At 42.4% G+C, this 21750-nt stretch overlaps 1 protein-coding gene across 22 annotated transcripts in view; it reads left to right on the forward strand.

The window, feature by feature from the left end:
• LOC128098387 (WASH complex subunit 2) overlaps positions 1 to 21750 on the forward strand; it is a 195392-nt gene that overhangs the window by 15759 nt on the left and 157883 nt on the right. For 21 of the 22 annotated variants that reach the window (XR_008214228.1, XR_008214232.1, XR_008214229.1 and 18 more), the window contains exons 9-20: positions 599 to 706; positions 1806 to 1887; positions 3035 to 3094; positions 3851 to 3969; positions 4410 to 4467; positions 5938 to 5997; positions 6870 to 7052; positions 9485 to 9603; positions 12300 to 12386; positions 14773 to 14874; positions 16480 to 16611; positions 19800 to 19972. Coding sequence is in view for 15 of the 22 variants with exons in the window: in XM_052719441.1 (XP_052575401.1) it covers positions 599 to 706; positions 1806 to 1887; positions 3035 to 3094; positions 3851 to 3969; positions 4410 to 4467; positions 5938 to 5997; positions 6870 to 7052; positions 9485 to 9603; positions 12300 to 12386; positions 14773 to 14874; positions 16480 to 16611; positions 19800 to 19972 (1283 nt within the window). In the remaining 7 variants the exon portion in view is untranslated. The remainder of the gene's footprint in view (positions 1 to 598; positions 707 to 1805; positions 1888 to 3034; positions 3095 to 3850; positions 3970 to 4409; positions 4468 to 5937; positions 5998 to 6869; positions 7053 to 9484; positions 9604 to 12299; positions 12387 to 14772; positions 14875 to 16479; positions 16612 to 19799; positions 19973 to 21750) is intronic. The other variant, XM_052719444.1, reaches the window with a different exon arrangement.

Genomic DNA, 21750 nt, shown 5'->3' on the forward strand with positions numbered 1-21750 from the left:
ATTACCTTTTCCAAATTTTACTCCTTTTTAATAGCTCCTTTTAATCATCACTTCCTGCTCTTGTTAAGACTAATTTACATTCCTCTAATAATGAATATTTTCAATATTCTAATACTTTGCTTTGATATTTTTGAACCTTTATTTTGTTAAAAAAGTAAAGGCAGGCAAATCTCTGAGTTTGAAGCCAGCCTGGTCTACAGTGCGAGTTCCAGGTCAGCCAAGGCTACAGAGAAACCCTGTCTTGAAAAACCAAAACAAACAAACAAATAAAAAGTAAATCCTTTATTTTTCTTTCTTTTTTTTTTACTTTATTTTTTGGTTTTTCAAAATAGATAGGTTTTTCTCCTGTGTAGTCTTGGATGTCCTAGAATTCACTCTGTAGGCCAGGCTAGTCTTGAACTCAGAGAGCTCCACCTGCCTCTACCTGCTGAGATTAAAGATATGGGCCACCACTGCCCAGCTAGTTTCTAATAAATAAATCGTGTGGAATATGTGTTCGAAGTGTGGTTATCCTTTTTAAAGGGAGAGATTAAAAATCGACCGTGTCTCCTTTTCAGTTTGATGACTTGCATCTTGTGATTCTGTTTTGCATTCTCAGCATACCACACAGATGAGTGATGAAGAAGAGGATGATGATGGTGACCTTTTTGTTGACTCTGAGAAGGAGGGGGATGATATTGAGGACATTGAGGAAAATGCCAAGTCTGTAAGTGTGGTTATCCCTTGATGAGGTCTTAGAAGTGGTGTTTACACGTTGCTCCTGAATAGCGCCATCTGGGTCTGTAGTCATCTCCTCTTACGTCAGATTTGTAATTGTGTGTGTAGCCGGAAGTCCGTGGTGGAAGACTTCCTCAGTCGTTCTCCCCCTTGTTTAGACTCAGGGTCTCTCACTGAACCTGGGGCTTACCAGGATAAACTAGCTGGCCAACAAGCCCCAGGATCCTCTTGTCTCTGTTTCCCCAGCTCTGAGATCACAGGCACACATAGCCACTTCTCGCTTTTCATGTGAGTTCCAAGGCTCTGGACTCTGGTTCTCACGCTTATGCAGAAAGCATTGTACTGATTGAGCTATCTCTGTAGCTCCCATATTTGTAATTGAATTTTTTTCTTTTAAAGATTTGTCTTATTTTTTTAAGTGTGTTTTTGGCGTATCTGTGTGACTGTATTAACACACATATATGTTGGGTTCCTGGGAAGACCAGAAGAGGGTATCAGATTTCTTGGAGCTGGAGTTTAGGTTGTGAGACACCTGACATGGGAACCAACCTTAGGTCCTCTGCAAGAGCAGTGAGCACCATTTCTCTTGTCCTTGATTTATAGCTGTATAAGTAGCAGTAAGTGTCCCTGTGTCTTCAGTTGCCTTGTGAGTGCCGTTTTCTTCTAATGCTAGGTCAGCTCGCTGGGGATATACATTCAGTTTCAGAATTTTGAGTTCAGGTACTCTTCCATCACCCTCCATTCTTCATGCTGGTTTTCTAGCTTTTTCAAGTATTTTAAAAAATAAAGAAGTTAAGAGTATCTCCTTTAAAGAGGTAGTTTTGTGAATTTGTTGCTTAGCCTAGCTCTATAGGATCCATGTGTTTAAATTCATTGATAAAGTCCTGTTTTTGCACCTGTCTTCACACACACATAAATAAAAGTAAAATAAACCTTAAAAGAGAAAAAAAGCCCTGTTTTATTTGTAGTTTTATTATTTTATGACTTGATATAATTTTGTTAGATGTCAAGAAGTAAACTGTACTAATTTGTTAGAAAATAGTGATTCTTTTTTTTTTTTCCTTTTCCTTTCTTTTTTTTGCCTGTAGAAAAGACCTACATCTTTTGCTGATGAGCTGGCAGCTCGGATCAAAGGAGATATCTCAAATCAGCTGAAAGAGGAACAGATAGGTGAGTTCTGAAGTCAGGTTAATGGGGTGGTTGGTTAGTGGCGTTCAGTAGTCTGCTTGTGTGTGCTCACACACATGTTCTCTATCTGTCTCTCTGTGTTTATGTCTCTTTCTTTCTCTTTTTTGGAGACAGGGTCTCATATATTCCATGCTGGCCTTAAATATACAATTCAGGCAAGGAAGGGTGTCTTGAATTCCTGATCTTCTTGCCTTCTTCTTTGAGTGCTGGGATCATAAACATAAGCCACCATACCCAAATACAGGGTTCGCCAATGTTAGGCAGACATTTTGGTTCTTGATCTTTTGTCATTGTTTTTTTAGATTCCTTTATTGTTGTTCTTTTACATTTTATTCATTTAACCCTGGTGGGGGCCATGTGCATGCCTTGATGTGTGTGCAGAGTTGGTTTTCTCCTCCCTCCTTCTGCCTTGTGGGTCTGGTTGTTAGGCCCAGTGGTAAGCACTTTGACCCTTTAAGCCAGTGGTTCTCAGCCTTCCTGATGCTGCAGACCTCAATGTGGTTCCTCATGTTATGGTCACCCCAACTATAAAATTCTGTTGCTATTTCATAATTAATTTTGCTACTGTTATGAATCATAACAAATATCTGTTTTCTGTGGCATTAGGCGACCCTTGTGAAAGGGTCATTTGACCCTAAAGGGGTTGAGATCCACAGGTCGAGACCCATTGCTTTAAGCCATGTTAATGGCTCTTAAGTTCTGCTTGATAATCAGATGCTCTGAGTATCCTACCCCACTACCAGTACATGTATATATCTATGTAACATTTTACATGCAGGAGCCCCAGAGAACTGTGAACTGCAGATTGTGAATCCATGGCCTACCAGTAACTCTTAAATTTTGACTAGTAAAAATGCATTATCCAGTGCATTCTAGTTATTTAACAGAGTAGAAAAGTAGAGTAATTTCTTCTTTAGCACAGTCCTGATATGCAGGTGACCGGGCAGCCTTCTGCCTTATAAAGACACTCCCTTGAGGAAGTGCCCTAATGGAGCTGAGATACGAACTTTCGTGTCTTGCTCTTGGCCTGTGTTATGAGGATGCAGACTCAAGCAGAGAATCAGTACCTGTATAAGAAGAATGGTGAGTATTGTAGAAGCTAGGAGAGTCTCATAAATCTTATGCTCAGCAGATGGAAAACTTCAGAAGACAATGAAGGAGAAGAAGGAAAGGAGAACACCTCCAGATGGTAAGCCCCTCACTCACTAGGAGCCTTTATGTAATGTAAAAGTCTCAGGGTTAAGTGTTGACAAGTAGGTGTGTCTCCACCCACTTAAAGTATCTGAAACCACGTTTTAGGGTGCCGGCATGGAAGAAAGGCGAGTGCAGAGTGATGCTTGGGAGTATTTGAATTGCTAGTCTAAAGTAGGCATTGCTTTTAGATGTGCAGGAACTATGGGTTGTTAAAGTTTTTAGTAAAGATTGCATACGACCCTTCCATATTAAGTGTTGGCATCTATTGTGTTCCCTTGCCATTGTCTCCATCTATAGGATTGTGTTTCCTTTCTCTAAACTTTTGCATGTGGCAGTTGAGCTGTATTCTTGCTTTGAAGTAAGTCACTCTAAGAGATTGGCCTAAGGAATCACTGTTGTCTCCAGATATTGCTCACTTGAGGATGTCAAATACTCCTTTCGAAGTGCGGCTTCATTAAAGTCCATGCCAACACTGTATATGGTATAGAGACAACCCCAAGAATTTGGATTCCAAACCTGGCTTTTCCCCCCTCATCCTAGTATTTTTGAGGCAAAGTCTTGCTGTATAGTCCAAGCTAGTTTGGAATTCCTATGTAGCCCAAGCTGGCCTCAATCCCACCCCCCGCCCAGGCTGTCCTTGAACTTTGATTCCTTTTACCTCAGCCTGCTGCATGCTGGGATTGCAGGCAGTGTGGCACCACCTCATGCACACCCATTTTAACATTCCCTGTGCAACATTGCTTTCTGTCAGATGAAGAGGACAGCTTGTTTCCACCCCCCAAGTTGACTGATGAAGACTTCTCACCATTTGGCTCTAGAGGTGGCCTCTTCAGGGAAGGACAGGGACTTTTTGATGATGATGAAGATGAGGTGAGGTGGGCAAATGAACGAAGCTCTTTGTATCTGTGCCATTGCATGTGTAAGGAAGAAATCCATGTTTTTGTTTGAGAAAAGTAGCTTCCTATTAGTTCATTCACTTTATTTGGGGGGACATGTTGAAGTCAGAACCACAGAGTGAGAAATACTGTATCTCCTGTCGTCTTACTGTCCTTTGACGTGAGGAGAGCCTGTGAGAGGATCAGTAGTGGATAGTGTACTTGAGTTAGCGGTATGTTAGCCTCTTCCATCTTTTTATTTAATTCCCGACAGGCCCAAATTAAGTTCATTTTGCTCTCGTCTGAACTTTGTGACTGTTCTTTGGCAGGACAGTAAACACGTAGCTTCAAAGTATATAATACTTCCCAGAAATCTTCAAGTTCAGCCTTGTTTATCTCTGTATTTTAAAATATCCTCTGTCTTACCACAACCAGAGTGACCTCTTCAGGGAAGCCTCCCGGGATCGGCAAGCACAAGCTCCCGTTAGTGAAGGTAGGGTTGGGGATGACCGCTTTTCTCTTGCATGCTCTCCTAGCTGACTTTCTATTTCTGTGATAAACACCATGACCAAGAGGGGGCGGAGGGTGTCTTCATTTATCTTTGCAGCCTATAGTCCATCATGAAGGGAAGTCAGGGCAGGAACTCCTGGAACGCAGGAACTAAAGCAGAGGCCATGGAGGAATGCTACTTCCTGGTTTGCTTTGCAGGCTTATATATAGCTGTTTTTCATTCTCTCTCAGGACCATCTAGCTATGGGTGGCATTGCTTACAGTGGGCTGGGCCCTCCACATTAATCACTAATCAAGAAAGTGCTCCACAGACCTCCCTATAGGCTAATCTGATGGAGGTAGTTTCTCAATAGAGTTTCTCTTTCCAGACAACTCTAGCTTCTATCAAGTTGACCCCCCCCGCCAAAAAAAAAAACAACTTTCCAGCAAACAAGTTCTAAATCTCTTTCTATTGGGAGACAGAACACCCAAGGCTTTATTTCTGTTAAGCTGAAAGTTGTTTTTGCCTTGAAACAGTTGAAGACAGTTTGTCTTTGCCAGTTTCTGTCTTAGGAACAGACAACAGTACCATCTTCAGACCCACATCAAACATTTGCCTCTTAGAGATTGATAAGATAGTAAAAAAGTATTTTCGAGCTTTGCTGAGACCAGCTTTACTATAATGACATTTAATTCAAGGGAACCTTGCTTGTGTTGAGTATATCAGTTGGCCATCAATAATTCCTCCAGGTGACGTCCATTAGAATCATCTGTAGGAATTTTTGAAAGCCCAGAGTGTTTTTTTAGGAACTACAATTTTTATTCCATCAGATTTTCAGGAGTCCCTTAGGCATTGGGAATTGGTTATTTTAAATGACAGCCTGCTGTGTGATTATTTTCTGTTGGGGCCATCCTTATCTTGCTGTCGTGTTGGTTTACTTATTTTTCTTGTTTAACTTGCTACTTTTATTTTCTCTACCACCATCTCACAGGTTTTTGCTGTTCCCTTCACCAGTTCATCTCACTGAGCTGGAAAGGATAGCATTAGCCCTGTCTTAAAAGACTGTGCTTGCTCTGGGCCTGGCTCCCCCAGATAGCCTTGTTAGCTGCTGTTTGGCTTAGTGCATCTTCCATGGGAGTCACAGTTTAGACTGTGCTAATCCTAAGGAAAAAGCTGCTGATGTCAATAAAAATGAAAAGAACTCAGTACTTTTTAAAATGGCTTAGGGACAATTGTCCTTTTTATAAAAACCTGTTTAGGTTTGTACCATGTTGCATGTACTCCAGAGAAGGGCTGGGCTGTTGGTATTTTTGAGACAGTTTTGTATGTAGTCCTGTTTGGTGTGGTGCTTACCATGTAGCCCCGATACATGACTGTCCTTCTGCCTCGGCTGCTCAAGTCTTGTGATTACGGGTGTGTCCTACCATGCTCAACAAGTCTGGTGAAATGATTGACCTTTCTTCTTTATTTTAGAATCTCCATCCCCCAAACCTGGAAAGAAAATCCCAGCAGGGGCTGTTTCTGTATTTTTAGGTAACAGGGTTTATTTCTTGTGTGTGTGTGTGTGTGTGTGTGTGTGTGTGTGTGTGTGTGTGTGTGTGTGTGTATTGTATGCACACATGATGTGAGGGGAAGCATCTGCCTGTGTGTGTCGAGTGAAGATGACAGATGTCCTGCTCTAGCACTCTCTTCCATATTCCCTTGAGACAGGGTCTCACACTGAACCTCAACTAGGCTGGTGGCCAGTAAGTCCCAGAGAGTCTCCCAACCCCCTGTGCCATCACTGGGGTGACAGGCACAGGTACCAGCCATACCCTGCTTGTCTTTTGAGTTTTGGGGATTTAAACTGAGATCCTCATGTTTCTAGAATAAGCACTTACCTGCTGAGCCATCACCCCAGCCAGCACTCTTAAGAACTGTATAAATTCCATTTTGTCACCTTTTTATAAGGACTGGTTAGCAATTGGAGGTACCCAGGAGCCCTAGAAGGCATTGAAGAGTTTATAACTAGAGCTTGGGTACTGATGATAGGAGCTCACGTTCTATGTGAGGTCAGAGGTGTTGGGGCGGGGGATGTGACGGAGTGGTAGAGCACTCGTGTAGTATGCGCATGGTCCTGGTTTCCTCTCCAGCTCTGCAGAGGGCTGCAGGGGTGAGGGAAAGGAGAGAGGAAAAGAAGGAAAGAAGGAGGAAGGGGAGAGAGAGGGAAGGGAAAGGAGTGAGGGGATCAGTGCAGTTTCTTGAGTGGTCAGGCAGTCTTGTGTTGTGGTTGAGTTCTCCAACACTAACACAAAAGTTACTTCATTTTCTAAATGTGTTTTGTAGATGAACCGAACTCATGAGTGGTGCTGTGTGTCGTCAGGAGGCTTACTCCGGCTCATAGCTCTGATTGTCTCCATCCACAGGGTACACTGATGTGTCTGGGTCCACTTCTGCTCCATCATTGAAGGAGTTCCAGAAACAGGAGCAGCCCACTCCAGGGAAGAGTCCACATCTGCCAACTCCTGCTGGCCTCTTTGATGATGATGATAATGACGATGATGATAGCAACTTTTTTGTGCCATCTTCTAACAAACCTTCCAAGACTGGTACCACTTTCAGCCTAATTCTGGGAACTTAGAGAAGAACATTGAACTTGCAAGGCAGTGGTGGTGCACACCTTTAATCTCAGCACTCCATTTGAGGGTTCAAGGCCAGGACAGCTAGGGCTGTAAAGAGAAACCCGTTGAAAAAACAAAACAAAAAAGAATGTTGAACTTAAAGGGACACGGGTCTTCACATTCAGTGTCTCTTGTAGTTCCAGAATGCCTTGCTGAGCATTGCTGTCACTGTCTTGTCTATGCTTAAATCACGCCACAACCTTGGGGGTTCCTAACAGGCCAATCTTTTCTGCGCTGGAAACTAATTACTGATCTTCTTTATAGGGAGTTGAATTTCTTCTCCTGTATTTTTTTCCCAAAGATTCTGCTCCTGCCTTTTAAATTATAGACAGAAATTTAGTCATACTTCCTCCAGCAGCTCTGGGTAATTACCTGAGCAGAACATTGCATGCTGGTTGCTTCATTCCCACCTTTTCTTTCTCTGCCAGAGAGCTCAGATGATCCTTGGCCTCGTCCTCCCATAGCATTTGTGGTCTCTTGTCTGCTCCGTGCTCTTCCCTCTCTGAAGTCCGTGTTGAAGTCTTTCCTACAAGTCCTTTGTTTTTAGTGTGCAGATGTGTCTCCTGAGAGCCTGTGTTTCTAACACTCTCTTGACCACAGCACCAGCTCTTAAGTTCACATCTGAAGAAACAAGACTTACATTCATCAGGTGGTGTTCTTGAAGAGAAGGGTGGATCCTGAGGTGCACATAGTTTCAGCAGTTGGATAAAGGAGAAGATGGCGTCAGGAAAAGATAAAATCAGAATGTGTTAGAACATGATGTCTGCAGTAACTTTCCAGGGTTAGGGGTAGAGTACACAGATAGAAGCAGAAGTGTGAGGGAAGCTCTAACTTCATCGTTTTAGAAAACCGGAGAAATATGCAGTGAGCTCAGTGGACAGACTAAATGGCAATAAATGAATGTAGAAGTGCATTCTTCAGCCTTGAAGGGCTCTCGACATCTTAGCAAACGTCTACACAGCTCTCTGAAACCATGCCTTACTCGCTGACACATGACTGTGCTTGGAGAACAAAAAGTAGAAAACCACTCAGGTTTTCCAGAGCCAGGAAACCTGTGGTGTTTCCATTTGGCGGATCTTTGCAAAGTTGTTGAAAAGAATGAGGGGCTGGAGAGATGGCTCAGATGTTATGAGTACTTGCTACAAAGTTCTGAGGACCAGAGTTCTGATCCCAGCACCCGTGTAACAAGCCTGGAATCAAGTGCATGCCTGTAACTCCAGCTCTAAAAGGGACAGAGATATAATCACGGGGGTTTGCAGGCTTCCAGCCTAGTAGAGAAAACACAAGCCTCAAGTTCAGGAAAAGATCCTGCCTCGAAGGAATAGGTAGTGATAGGACACCTAACACCTTCTGACCTCTGTGTACATGCACAGATGCTCATACACCCCATACATGAGCATACCCACACACAGACACATAAATAAATAAATATCCCCCATACATGAGCATACACACACGCAAACATGTATATGAATAAATAAATAGCCTCCATACATGAGCATACGTATACACAAACACATAAATGAAAGTAAATATCCCCTGTACATGAGTATACACACACGCAAACACATAAATGAATTCCCCCATACATGAGCTTATGTAAACACATAAACGAATAAATAAATATCTCCCATACATGGGCACACACACATATAAACACAAATAGATAAATAGACGAATCTCATAAAAAGTAAAAAGAATGAGGTATTTACTTTTCTACTTGGGAATATTTCCTCTGTACATTAAATGGAAAACACAAATGGTAGGGCATTTGGCTCAGATTTTTTAAGCTTTAGTCTAGCTGACATTAATACATGAAGTAGTAGGAGATTTAGAAGCATGTATACCAGACTCTTCCGTCTGTCTTGTGCCTGGGCAGACAAGGGGAATTTTAGCATTTGCTTCCATCTTTTTCTGTATAGTTTGGTTTTTAATAAAAACAGGAGTCATGCTCACATCTCCTTCCTAGAACTGTTCACTTTTTGGTGCTTTAAAGTCATCTTTCTTTTTAGTCCCATCATAGGGTGCTTCTGCATGAATGAGGGTGTCATTCGGGTGGTTAATGTCTGTCTTGCTTTGAGTACCAGGGAGACAGAACTAGGAGAGCAGCTCAGTGGCAGAGCATGACTGGCACGTAGCTCTCCCTGGCTAGTCCTTGGAATTGCAGGGAAAAGGAAAGGGAAAAATAGTGAAGGAAGAGCATGGTTCCATTTCCTTTGTATTTCTCTGTAAATGATCAAGAAATAAGATGCCTTTCAGATTTATCTTTGGGAGTTTTTTTTTGGTTTGGATTTTGATGTTGATGTAATTTTATGCTGTGGTTTCTTTCTTTCTTTCTTTCTTTCTTTCTTTTTTTTAAGACAAAATCAAGTCCACTGCCATTATCTTTGATGACGAGGAAGAAGATCTCTTCAGAGAAAAAGCATCGGCTCCGCCAGAGGCTTCTGTGAGTCAGACAGATGAACACAGAGATAAAACGGTGAGGAGGGGCAGATCGTGGGGTATTATCCTGGGCATCTTACAGTGGCAATTTGTGTGGATCTCAGAGGGGTGTAGAATTCTCTTTCATGCTATGGCTCTTGTTGGCTTCCTGTTGCTGTGATAAACACTGACCAAAGCAACTAAGGGAAGAAGAGGCTTATCTGGCTTACAGGATGTAGTCCATCCTTAAGGGAAGAAACCAAGGGAACCACTCAAGAGGAGGCTGTGGAGGAATGCTGCTGACTTACTTGCTTTCACTGACTTGCTCAGCAGCCTTTCTTTTTTTGTTTTTGTTTTGATTTTTTGAGACAGGGTTGCTCTGTGTAGCTTTGCGCCTTTCCTGGAACTCACCCTGTAGCCCAGGCTGGCCTCAAATTCACAGAGATCCGCCTGGCTCTGCCTCCCGAGTGCTGGGATTAAAAGCGTGCGCCGCCGCCACCCGGCCTTCAGCCGCCTTTCTTACACAGCCCAGGCCCACCTGCCCAGAGGTGGCACTGCCCACATAGGCTGGGCCCTTCTACATCTATTAGCTATCAAGAAAATGCCTGACAGACATGCCTGCAGGCCAATTTGATGGAATCATTTCTTCAGTTGAGTTCCTCCTCCAAAAATGTGCCAAGTTGACAATCAAGAATAGCAGCCACATTTATATTAAGAGCTTTGAACATAAAATTGAAAGACACAATGAAACTCCAAATTTACCAGTTTCACATATAGTGAGGATTTACCAAGTAAGTGTCTGAAACTTGTGCAAACTTACTGTTTTCAGAACTATTTGTAAGGAATTTGTAGTCATTATGATGTTTTACCACCTGCATGTTTTATTAGGCAGCCCTTGAAAAACTGTTTATGACTAGATGTCATTGTCATTGGCCAGGGGTTGGCAGTAACTCTATAGAAAAATCTGATGTTAGTCTGCATTCATGAGGCTCCAGTTTGCCCTGAAATTTCCTTTATAAAATCATACCCAATATAATACTGATTTAAAATGACTTCATACATAGTCTGTATTCTGATGTCACACAGGTTTTTTTCTTTGTTTAGTGTGTGTGTGTGTGTTTCTGTGTCTGTGTCTGTGATATATATGTATGATGTATTTATGCAGGCACACGAGTGCCATATTGTGCATGTGGAGGTCAGAACAACTTTGAGTAGTCAGTTCTCTGCTTGTACCATAACTTACCTCAACCTCACAGTTCTGCCTCTGTCTTCCCAGTGGTGAGTTTACCAGCATGTATCATCCTTAGATCTGGCTTCTTTGTCATTTGTAAGGCATGCTGTATTAGTCAGGGTTTCTAGAGGAACAGAAGTTACAGAATGAGTGTGTGTGTGTGTGTGTGTGTGTGTGTGTGTGTGTGTGTGTGTGTATACATACATGTATTTATATTTATAAAGGGGATTATTAGAATGGCTTACAGGCTGTGGTCCAGCTAGTCCAACAATGACTGTCTGCCAGTGGAAGGTCCGAATCCAGTAGTTCTTCAGTCTGCAAGGTTGGATGTCTCAGCTAGTCCTCGCTATATGCCAGAATTCCAAAGAAGTAGGCTCTAATGCCAGTGAAGGAATGGACTTGCCAGGGAGAGCAAGAGCAAGCAGGCCAAGAGAGAGAAAGCTTCCTTCTTCCATGTCCTTTATATAGGCTGCCAGGAGAAGGTGTGGCCCAGATTAAAGGTGGATCTTCCTACCTCAAAAGGTCTGGATTAGTGGTATATCTTCCCACTTCAAAAGATCCAGATTGAAAATAGGTCTTTCCATTTAAAATGATTTAATTGGGGAAAAATCCCTCCCAGGTGTGCCCTGCTACTTGGGTTTTAGTTAATTCCAGATGTAGTCAAGTTGACAGCGAAGAGTAGCCATCACACTTGCCTCATTTCGTCACATCCTTCTTTTGCCCTCACAACTACCAAAATACCAGCATTCAAAATCATCGTGGTCCCTCGACCAGCTTGCCCTTTTGTCTGTCCCTTTTGTGTGCTGTATGACAGAGGACATGCTCCCATGTACACAAGGTGTCTGTATGACAGAGGACATGCTCCCATGTACACAAGGTGTCTGTATGACAGAGGACATGCTCCCATGTACACAAGGTGTCCCTGTATGACAGAGGACATGCTCCCATGTACACAAGGTGTCTCTGTATGACAGAGAACATGCTCCCATGTACACAAGGTGTCTCTGTGTGACAGAGGACATGCTCCCATGTGCACAAGGTGTCTCTGTGTGACAGAGGACATGCTCCCATGTACACAAGGTGTCTCTGTGTGACAGAGGACATGCTCCCATGTACACAAGGTGTCTCTGTGTGACAGAGGACATGCTCCCATGTACACAAGGTGTCTCTGTGTGACAGAGGACATGCTCCCATGTGCACAAGAAGTGCCCTGAGCTTTGTCCTGTTTGTCCCATCTCACTGTTCTGGGGCCTCATCAAATCTGAGAAACATATTTTCTAGTGAGACCGTGTCTTCTCTGTTGCTAATTTATGCCAGTTTTTAAATTCTTTGTCACGGTACTTATGTATAAAATCTTTGTGTGAACATTATACAAATGAAGGTCTCAGGCATGTTTAGTCACTGTGTTTGGTGCCTTCTTACAGTGGAGGCGGGGACATTTTCTGAACGAATGAATGAGCTTGTTTCCATGTCTCTTGCTGACAGTCTTTTTTTTCCTTCTTTTTTGGTGGGGATCCAACTAGATCACCTTCCCTTCCAGCAGAAATCCAAAGCTCGTGTCAGAAACAAAGACTCAGAAAGGTTTGTTTTCAGATGAAGAGGACTCTGAGGTACGGAATTCTTTTCTTAGTTCTGTAGGTTCATCTATAGATAACACAGTAATAACTTTCTGAATTAGTGTGTCAGCAGAGGTTTAAGACTTTATTAAGTAGTTCAGTTCTTATTTTGAAAATCTCTTGGGCTAGGAATAATTCAATGGTATAAAATGTCTATTTGGCGTATACAAGACCCTATATTTTCTTGGAAATATGTGATCTTCAGAAAGCAACATATATATACAGTACCTTAACATTTCCCTTAACATTCTTAAATTGAAGACTTTGTTGGTTCACAATTGTGGTAAGATGCTTCTATGAGAGAAGAAATCAGCCTGCCGCTTCCTTTAACGGCAGCATGACTTACTAGTGAGTTTGTTCCCACTGTGATACATACTCAGCACAGCTTTTGCTTTTCATTGCTGGTGACAGATGACAGGTTGTGGGTAGGAAGACTCAAGCAGCTTGGGCTTCCGTCCTTATGCAGTGAGTCTCTAAGCATGGCAGGTTCAGGAAGTGAGGCCTATTTCTGGTGATTCAGCGCCTGAGAGTGTCAGATAGAGACTGTGCTGCCTTTTCTATCTCAGTCCTGGAAGCTGTCCTAGTTAGCTTTTCTTGGCTGTGATAAATCACTCATCAAAAGCAACTTGGGGAGGAAAGGGTCTATTTCATATTACAGGTTGTCCATTATTGAGGAAAGCCAAGGCAGGAACTTGAGCAGAGACCAAGGAGGAATACTGTTTATTGGCTTACCCTCTCCTGCTTGTACTCAGCCAGTTTTCTTGTGTAGCCCAGGACCACCTGCGTAGGGATGGCATTGCCCACAGTGGACTGGGTCCTCCCACATCAATGAACAATTAAGATAATACCCCACATATCTGCCTATAGTCCAGTCTGATGAAGGCAGTTACTCATTTGAGGATCTGTCTTCCTTGGTGTGTCAAAAGACAACCAAGACTACCTGTCACAGAAGTCAGTGCTGTTTCTTCTGCGTTGCTGTGACAGTCTTGGAATTAGGAGCAGGATACAAATTTCAATGAACATTTTATGTGTGTATGTGTGTGAGAGAGAGATTCTGGGTCCTTGTGCATGCTAGGCAAGCACTCTATCACTGAGCTGTATTTCTAGTCCCCCAACTTGAGTTCTTGATGGTAGAGTTTAATAAACTGGAGGCTCGTTTTAAAACTACTACTCAAGGCTTTGACCCATGGGCACCATCATAGAGTGAGTGTTTTTAATTGAATATTGTTAGAATTCTAGGCAAAGAGAAGTAACATAAGGCAGTCTAGGACATAAAATATTGAACTGGAAGGAATGATTTCTTGTGCTTATCTGTGGCTCAAGTATGAACAGAAGTTTGCCTTACTAAATTTTTTTTGTGGCGGAGAGGGGGCATGTTTGAGGTAACAGAAGTGTGTTTTCCCCCCTGCCAACAAGGAAGGTCTAAAATTACAGTGCAGAGATCTGTTTTTTGTTCTTTGGTTGAATTACTTTATATTCTTAAAACATTCAGCCCATTCCCAGTGTGTAAAATGCAGAAGGGCCATGGGACACTGGAGCCTCTTTGTAAACAAACCAGTGTGACTCATGGAGTCAAATGCTAACCAGTATGGTAAGAATTCTTCTCTCTAGGTCAGTGGACTCATTAGGTTTGTTGATGAGTGGTAGACATTGATTGTGTAGTAAAACATAGCATCCAAAGAGGTCATAGAAAATGTTCTTGTCTTGTTTAATTGTCTGGCTCTTGTATTGAGGATCCTCTGCCCAGGGGACAGTTGTCCCAGTTTATGTTTCTGGTTCATGGAGCTCAGTTTGCAGAGTGTTCCTTGTGGTCTAAGCTACAGTTCATTAAATTTTGAGGACAATTCAGAACTTGGCAGGTCCTTTGCAGCATTTCATAGTTGCAGCTCCAGTAGAAGAGTAGACACTTTTAGCACATACCCTACCACTGAGTTATCTTCCCAGCACAAACCTTTTAAAGTAGGAATTTAATTTGTATTTATTTAAAAGATGCAATATAGTCTCTGGGGAGAGATCTTAACAGTAGAGCTATCGCAGGTATAGTGCTTTGCAAATCTAGCCCGTTTTGTGGTAGAATTTGTGTGCTTTTCTTTGATACTTGAGACAAAGGAAGCCTTTTGTTTGCATGATAGTACTGACTGGGAAGGTCTTCCTGCCTTCCATCCTTCAGGTGGAAATATGGTTGCCCTACAGGCTCCACAGAGACTACCTGAAATATCCTGTGGCTCTCTCTTGCTCCTTGTGCCCACACACCACCAAGGACTGATGCTGAGGTCCCAAATCTAGACACACAAAGCCATCACATTCTAGTCTACTCTCCTGACGGGATGTTAAAGCTGATAGGCCCTGCTAACCAGTAGCTTTGATTTTGATTCAACAGGATTTGTTTTCTTCTCAAAATTCAAGTAAGTCAAAAAGTGCATCACTTCTGTCCAGCCAGCTCCCCACATCGGTCTCCCTTTTTGGTGATGAAGATGAAGAGGTAGGTGTTGTTATTGCAATACTAACTAATTAGCCTAGAACAGTAGAGAGGTGTTTTTGTTGGCTTTATATATAGCCAGAGGGGTGTATAGTAGTAAAGCGTGCTGGAGAAGCCCCTGGGTTACCAATATCTGGTCACATTGGTGACCCCTAAGTTTTTCTAGTAATACAATTAGGGAGTCATTGAAATCTTGACTCATTTATTGGGGAAAGCCAAATAGTTTTTATTTTTTTTGCACTCTTTTGATAAGTAACTTTAGAGAGGATAGATCTCTTATACCCAATGATATATGAGAATGTCTTGGGTGCAGTGTCAGTAGTAAAGAGGAGGCAGCCATGTTTAGGTTTACATTTCTTACTCACTCTGGGTATAGAGAGTGGAGTGGTCGTGAGAAGTTACAGGTTAAGAAAGACCCAAATTCAAACCCTTATGTGGTGTTGTGCAGTGGTTGCTCCATCATTGCAAACCCAGACTTTCTGCAGATACCTCAGCATCTCCATCTTCTGTGGGGTAAAGGTCACTAGGTTCATTATAGCTACTGAAACAAGCAGTGTCACATCTGTGCACAGTGGTTGGTAGAGGTGCGTGGTGGATGGAAGTTGTTGTCACTAACATCCCACTGGACCCAGCTTGTTATTTGTCTTTTCTACCTTACCAGGCTTTACTTACAGACCTCCTTTATTGTCTTCGGCTCAGGACTGTCCACTGCTATAGTATATACTGTTAAGAGTTTTGTATCATCAACCAAACTTGGGCCCGCCGATGGTTTGGTTCAATTACTTTAATGAGAGTGGGTGTATAATAGCATTTCTGGTGGGGCTGGGAACGGTAGCAGGATCTCATAGATAGTCCAGACTGTTCTTTAACTGACCATGTAGCCCGGACTGGCTTCAAATTGATACTCCTGATGCCTTGGCTTCATGAATCCAGTGATCACAGGCGCACACTACCACACTCACTTCATATGAGGTAGTTTTAGAGTTTGACTGGGTAAGGATTTATAAATACCATTGAATGTCCTTAGGATGCCAGGGATTTTATTTAGTAAACTGGCCCATACCTTTGTCTTCTTTCTTACAAATTAATTATAAATAATTTCTTCTATCTCCAACTTTCTTAGCTGTAAAAACTCCTTTTAGCCATTAATCCAATTTCTAAAGAGATGTGTGATTGTTGGCTGGTGCCAAGGCTCTCATGCCCACAGGTGGACTGGGAAGGGCACCTGGTGTTTTTGCCATCTTGACCTTCCTTTGTTGCTCTTGCTCTCTCTCAGGCCCTGGTCAGGTCCTGTGGTAACTCCTGAAAGTTGTCCTCTGACTTTTACACATACACTGCCCTCCAACTCACATACCCCTGTGCACACATTCACACATGCAGTAATAATTAATTTTTTTTAAACTAAGGGAATTCTGTGATAATCTTGTTTTCCTTCTGTGGATAGGGGTTGTAATTTGAAGAGGTTGTAGACTGAGGTGTGCAGGTATTTTGTGATTGTTTTCCCCAAACATGTCATGCTCTGCTCCTCTGGGGAGAATGCCTTACTCGGGGTGCCTGTATATGAACTGGTGACAGCTTTGTGTACTTTTCTACCATTTGTCCTTTTAGGATAATCTTTTTGGGAGTGCCCCAGCTAAGAAGCAGGTTTCCTCTCTACAACCTCACAGTCAAGAGAAACCAAAACCTTCAGAGCAGCCCAAAAAGAAAGCATCTGCCTTGTTATTCAGCAGTGATGAGGAGGTAGGTTAAAGCTTGCCCACACAGGAGGTTTCTATGAGAATGTAGAAAAAGGTACAGCTGTCCTAACATGTTCTCTTTCTGTTCCCTACTCACTGGAGCTTGGTCACTAAAAGATGCTATTTACAAGATTGTGTCTTTTGAAGAAAAACATTTGTGTAATGTGTTAAACATTAATACTTTCAAAATGGAGTTAATATGGCTTCCACTACAAAGTTCATGGCTAAAGCTCTGTAGCAAGAGATTGCAAGGAAAAAACATTCTCATTTAAAGTACATTTTAGGTGGTAAGGAACCTGAAGTGTGTTTTGCTAAGTATGATAGAGAACAAGAGCTAGGGAGAAGCATGATAGGATTGAAGAGTCTGGTCTGCAGTGGTAAGCTGAGGGGTTTGGAAAGGTCTGCTCATCCAGGTTTTTCCGGGTCTTCAGAAATGGGATTGCCTTTCCTCCAGGTACAGGGAGGATACCATTGGTCCTGCTTCACAGTAGAGAGTTGCGGTATTCCTTTTTGTTCTACTGTTAGAGGAAGGGGCAGGAAGGTCAGGGAGACTTGATGCCTCTGCTTTCTTCATTGCCAAGGTGCCATACTTGGAGGGTAATGTGTCCCATCCACTGTGTATTATCTTGTTAAGGACTGCTTTGTGTCATTAAGCTAGAATTACAGCTGAACACGCTAGGAGTAGCCTGCCAAAATTCAACTCCTTTGCTGTAGGACAGTGTGATTTGGATATAGATCAGCAAAATCAATAGTAGCTTAATCATTCAGATTTACCTGAGCAGAAGACCATAAATATAAATGAGATTTAGATTTACATTTTATCTAAGAAGGATGAGAAGCAATCACTATAATAAAATTTAGTGCCCTGAGTATGAAAGGTCTTTCTGGCACTTGGGATGTAACTTAATTGTGCCATACATATCCAACATGAGCAAGACCCTGAGTCTATGTCCAGCATAGGAAAATAGTAAAATAAGAATAATACAAAATCAAAAGCTGTTAAAGTGCTGGAGTTTCAGTCCAGGAGATAAAGTTCTTGGTTAGTGTCTTAACTCAGGGTTTCTATTGCTATGATCATACACCATAACCAAAAGCAACTTGGGGAGAAAGGGGCTTATTTTAGCTTACTGTTCCATGCAACAGTTCATCACTGAGGGAATTCAAGGCAGGAACTCAAAGTAGGAACTTGGAGGCAAGAATTGAAGCAGAGGCCATGGCGGGGCACATGTACTAGTTTGCTCCTCATGGCTTACTCAGCCTGCTTTCTTATACCACCCTGGTTCACCAGCCAAGGTGTAGCACTCCCTACAGTGAGCTCCGCCCTCCCATGCCAAGAAAATGCCCCACAGGCCAACCTGGTGGGGGTATTTTCTCAGTTGAGGTTCCTTCTTCAAAAATGACTCTAGCTTGTATCAAGTTGACACAAAACTAGCCAGCCCACCTAATATATTAGAAAACCTGTGTTCAGTTCCCAGGTCCTGTCTATATTCCTGGTATTTGAGAGGTAGAGCTGAAGTTCAAAATTATCCCCAGCCACATACTGATTTAAGGCCAGCCTGGGCTACCTGGGACCCCTTCTCAAAAGAAAGAAATTTAAGCTGTTAAAAAGGAAGATATTCCTATTTAATAATGTTTTGCCCTTTCATTAGAGGGATGTTAGGAGGGTACCAGGTTACAGACAAATTGTAAGTACAATAGTGTTTATTGAAAGCAACTTAAAATGACTTAATTTATGTTTTCTGCTCAAATGTGCATATTTATTATAGATTCTCTGCCCCCCATGTCTGCGTGTGTGTGTGTGTGTGTGTGTGTGTGTGTGTGTGTGTGTGTGTGTGTAATACATATTTGCAGTTGATGAGCACATGTGTACAGATGAGCCTTCCCAGAAGCCAGGGGCGGATACCAGGTGTCCTGCTCTATCCCTCTTCTTGTTCTTTGAGCCAGTTTCTCACTGAACCAGAGCTAGGCTGATGGCTGGCAGACCCTGGTAATCCTCATGTCTCCATCCCCTCCAGTTGGCCCATGCATGGCAATGCCCAGTATTTTTTATGTGGGTGCTGGGGATTTGAACTGAGGTCCTCATACTTATTCTGCAGTGCTCTTATCTCCCCTCCCTCAGCCACCTACCCAGCCCTCATTATTTTCTCTTCACATGTTTGTAGTCAGTTGCCTTGTGGAAATCTTCCCATCGTAGTGGTGTCAGTAAAAGAATAGTCCTAGCCAAAGCTGCTGAGCGAAAAGAAAAGCAGAATGACAGTGACCGGGTTCAGGGACTTCCTGCTGGGCTCCCCCTGGGATCATCTGGGGACTTTAAAGAGTATTACTTGTAGGTGTGGCCTTCTCACTAGAATTTTCTTTAAAGCTCTGTAATCATTGCTGCACATGGTTGCTTAGAGGAACAGTTCTCAACCATTAGCCTTTATTTATAAATTATAGTTTTCATATGTGCACACAGTGTATTTGAGCATCACACCCCATTACCTTCTCCTGCCCCCCTTCCCTGTCCTGCTGACCTCCTTTCCCTTCTGCTTCAGGATTTTACTTAAAATATCCCCTTCCAATGTGGCCATATTTTTACTTTTATATTTCTCTTTGTTTATCCCCTGTGTAATTAATTTCGATTCTTTCAAATAGACAGGTTAATTTGTCTTTACACAAGGTGGCCCTAGCAGAGAGAAATTGGAACACACATGGAGGAGGCACGAGTGAGAAAGGGGTATAGTCCAGAACCCGGGTTCAAAGACGTGGCTGGCCTTCGAGTGTGCTTGATTCTTAGTTTGAAGTATCTTCACAGATTTTGTTTTACTTGTCATGTTCCATATCTAAATCAGCCACTAGATAATATGTCTCTACCATTAAGCTATGCTTCAGTACCTTGCATGTGTGTGTGTGTGTGTGTGTGTGTGTGTGTGTGTGTGTGTGTGTGTGTGTGTATGTGTGTATGTGTGTGTCCGTGTGTGTGTTGAGTAGAGGCGATGGGGCTTACTCTTGTCCTTGTGTGGTTTGACGAGGCTGGAACCCACCTAACTCTGCTCTCCACCTCCCAGTGCTGGGGATACTGTCATGTGTGGCCACATGGGAACTGGGGATTTGAACTCAGGTCCTCAGGCTTATGTAGCAAGTGCTTTTGCCCACCTAGCCATTCTGTCAGTATTGTCCTATAGATTTTTAATGCATATTTTATGTTTTAAGGACCAGTGGAATATTACTGATTCACATACCAAGTTAGCACCTGAAAGTAAGTCCAAAGGAGAACTATGTGACTCAAGGACCATCCAAGGCCAAGAAACAAAGGCTGTGAAAAAGACCAACCTATTTGAGGAGGATGATGATGAAGTTGATCTGTTTGCTATTGCGAAGGACAGGTGAGATCTTTACAATTGCAGGGAAAGGTTTAGTGTGTGAGACAGTGTTTCTGTGGCTAGTAGTTGATGTCTCAATGTCACACATACACAGATGCAGCTGCCCTTGCTTTTCAGTGGGAAAGTTTGCCTTGATTGTTTTTCTCTGCCATGTTCTTAACCTTGAAACAGCTTTTTGTCTTAGGGGTTTAAGAATGAGATTGTTACAGCTTATGCCCTCCAGCCCCCTTTTAGTGCTACCCTAAAGAAAGATATTTAAAAAATTGATACTTTGATAGAAATCCTGAATGTTGAAAATCATTATATTAGGAGTAGACTGCCAGCAGGTACTGATCACGCCTTCTGGTCTAGGTGATTGTCTGAGCTGAAGCTGGTGGCTTGTGGAGAGTGACATGGGCCAGGCTGTCTGTGCTGCCTGGATAGCTGTGTATTGAGAGTGACTCCTGCATTTAACCTGTTTCCTCTGGAGAGTTGTAAATGATTACTTCAAAGCTCAGCTGAACAGTAGTAGAATAAACAGGCAGTCCATTGAATGTGGAAATACCGTGCTTTAGATAGTGGTATTCATAAATGGTTTAATAAAGTACCTCAGTTTTCTCTAAATAGTCACATCTCCTCAGACATTATTGTTTCTGCTTTTAGGCTCCCAAGACATGACACCTGGTAAATCTGTGGCCTCTGGTTCAGAATAGAGAGTGTCTGCTATCCTAATAAAACTTTAAATTCTGGCTCTACAGTTCCTATCTGAATAACTTTGGACAAGTTCCCTAACTTCTCTTGCCTCCGATTTTTCATCTCTCAGGTCTATTTAGATAACGGTGCACTTGTAATGTGAGATGCTTTGTGAGGCATCTGGCACATGTGCAGCCTTCATCACAGTGCAAGGAAATGTTTCATTCTCTTGTTTTTATTTGAATTGTTCTTTCCGGGATACTCTTGTTGCTTTTACTGCCCTTCTTGTGTCAAGGGTCAGTGCAAGTTCTCTTTTTTAAGAACCTTCTGTAATCCAGCCTTGAGGAAGAGAAGAACTTGGGGGCTTAGAGCAGGGGCATGGCTCTGCCTTTACCTGCCCCTCTGTGTCTCTATTGTAGTTGAGCATCCTCTGTGTACACGTGCCCTACCACACTCATTGCCATGAACCTGATGACATGAAACATGCCCCCTCTGAGGTCTTGGTGCCAGCCACACAGTTCCTGCCTTTCAGTGATGCTTTCTGCCCCAGATTCTTTATACCTCAAGTTGTCCTTGAAGATGTCTATAAAATGTGTGTAGAGAGTAATTCACAGATTTGATCAGATCTCACAAAGGGTTTTGTATCGGTAAAGATGTGGATGAATATAAAATGGTGCAGTCATTTTGGAAAATGGTTTTGGTGTTTCTTCAGAATGTTAAGCCTGGGTTACCATGTGATCAAATAATTTAACTCTTTGTTATACAACTAAGACAAATGAAAATGTGCTCAGATAAAAACTTGTACAAGAATGTCCATTGTAGCATTGATCCATAAATACACAGAAAGCAGAAGCAACCTAAATGTTCCTCAGGTGATGAATGGATAAACAAAATGTTGTGGAACCACACGATGGCCTATTATTCACCAAAAAGGAATAAAGTGCTGATATATGATAGGACAGGAACTAACCTAGAAAATGTATTAATTGAAGAACTCAGTCACATATGATCACAGATTATATGATTCTATTTATATGAAATGTCCAGAATGGACCAACCCAGAGAGAGGAAGTAAGTTGGTGGTTGCTAGGAGTTGAGGGGAGATGGGA

This window comes from Peromyscus californicus, unplaced genomic scaffold (genome assembly GCF_007827085.1).
Source record: "Peromyscus californicus insignis strain IS unplaced genomic scaffold, ASM782708v3 Scaffold_6__1_contigs__length_162567912, whole genome shotgun sequence".
In the NCBI taxonomy this organism is placed as follows: domain Eukaryota; kingdom Metazoa; phylum Chordata; class Mammalia; order Rodentia; family Cricetidae; genus Peromyscus; species Peromyscus californicus.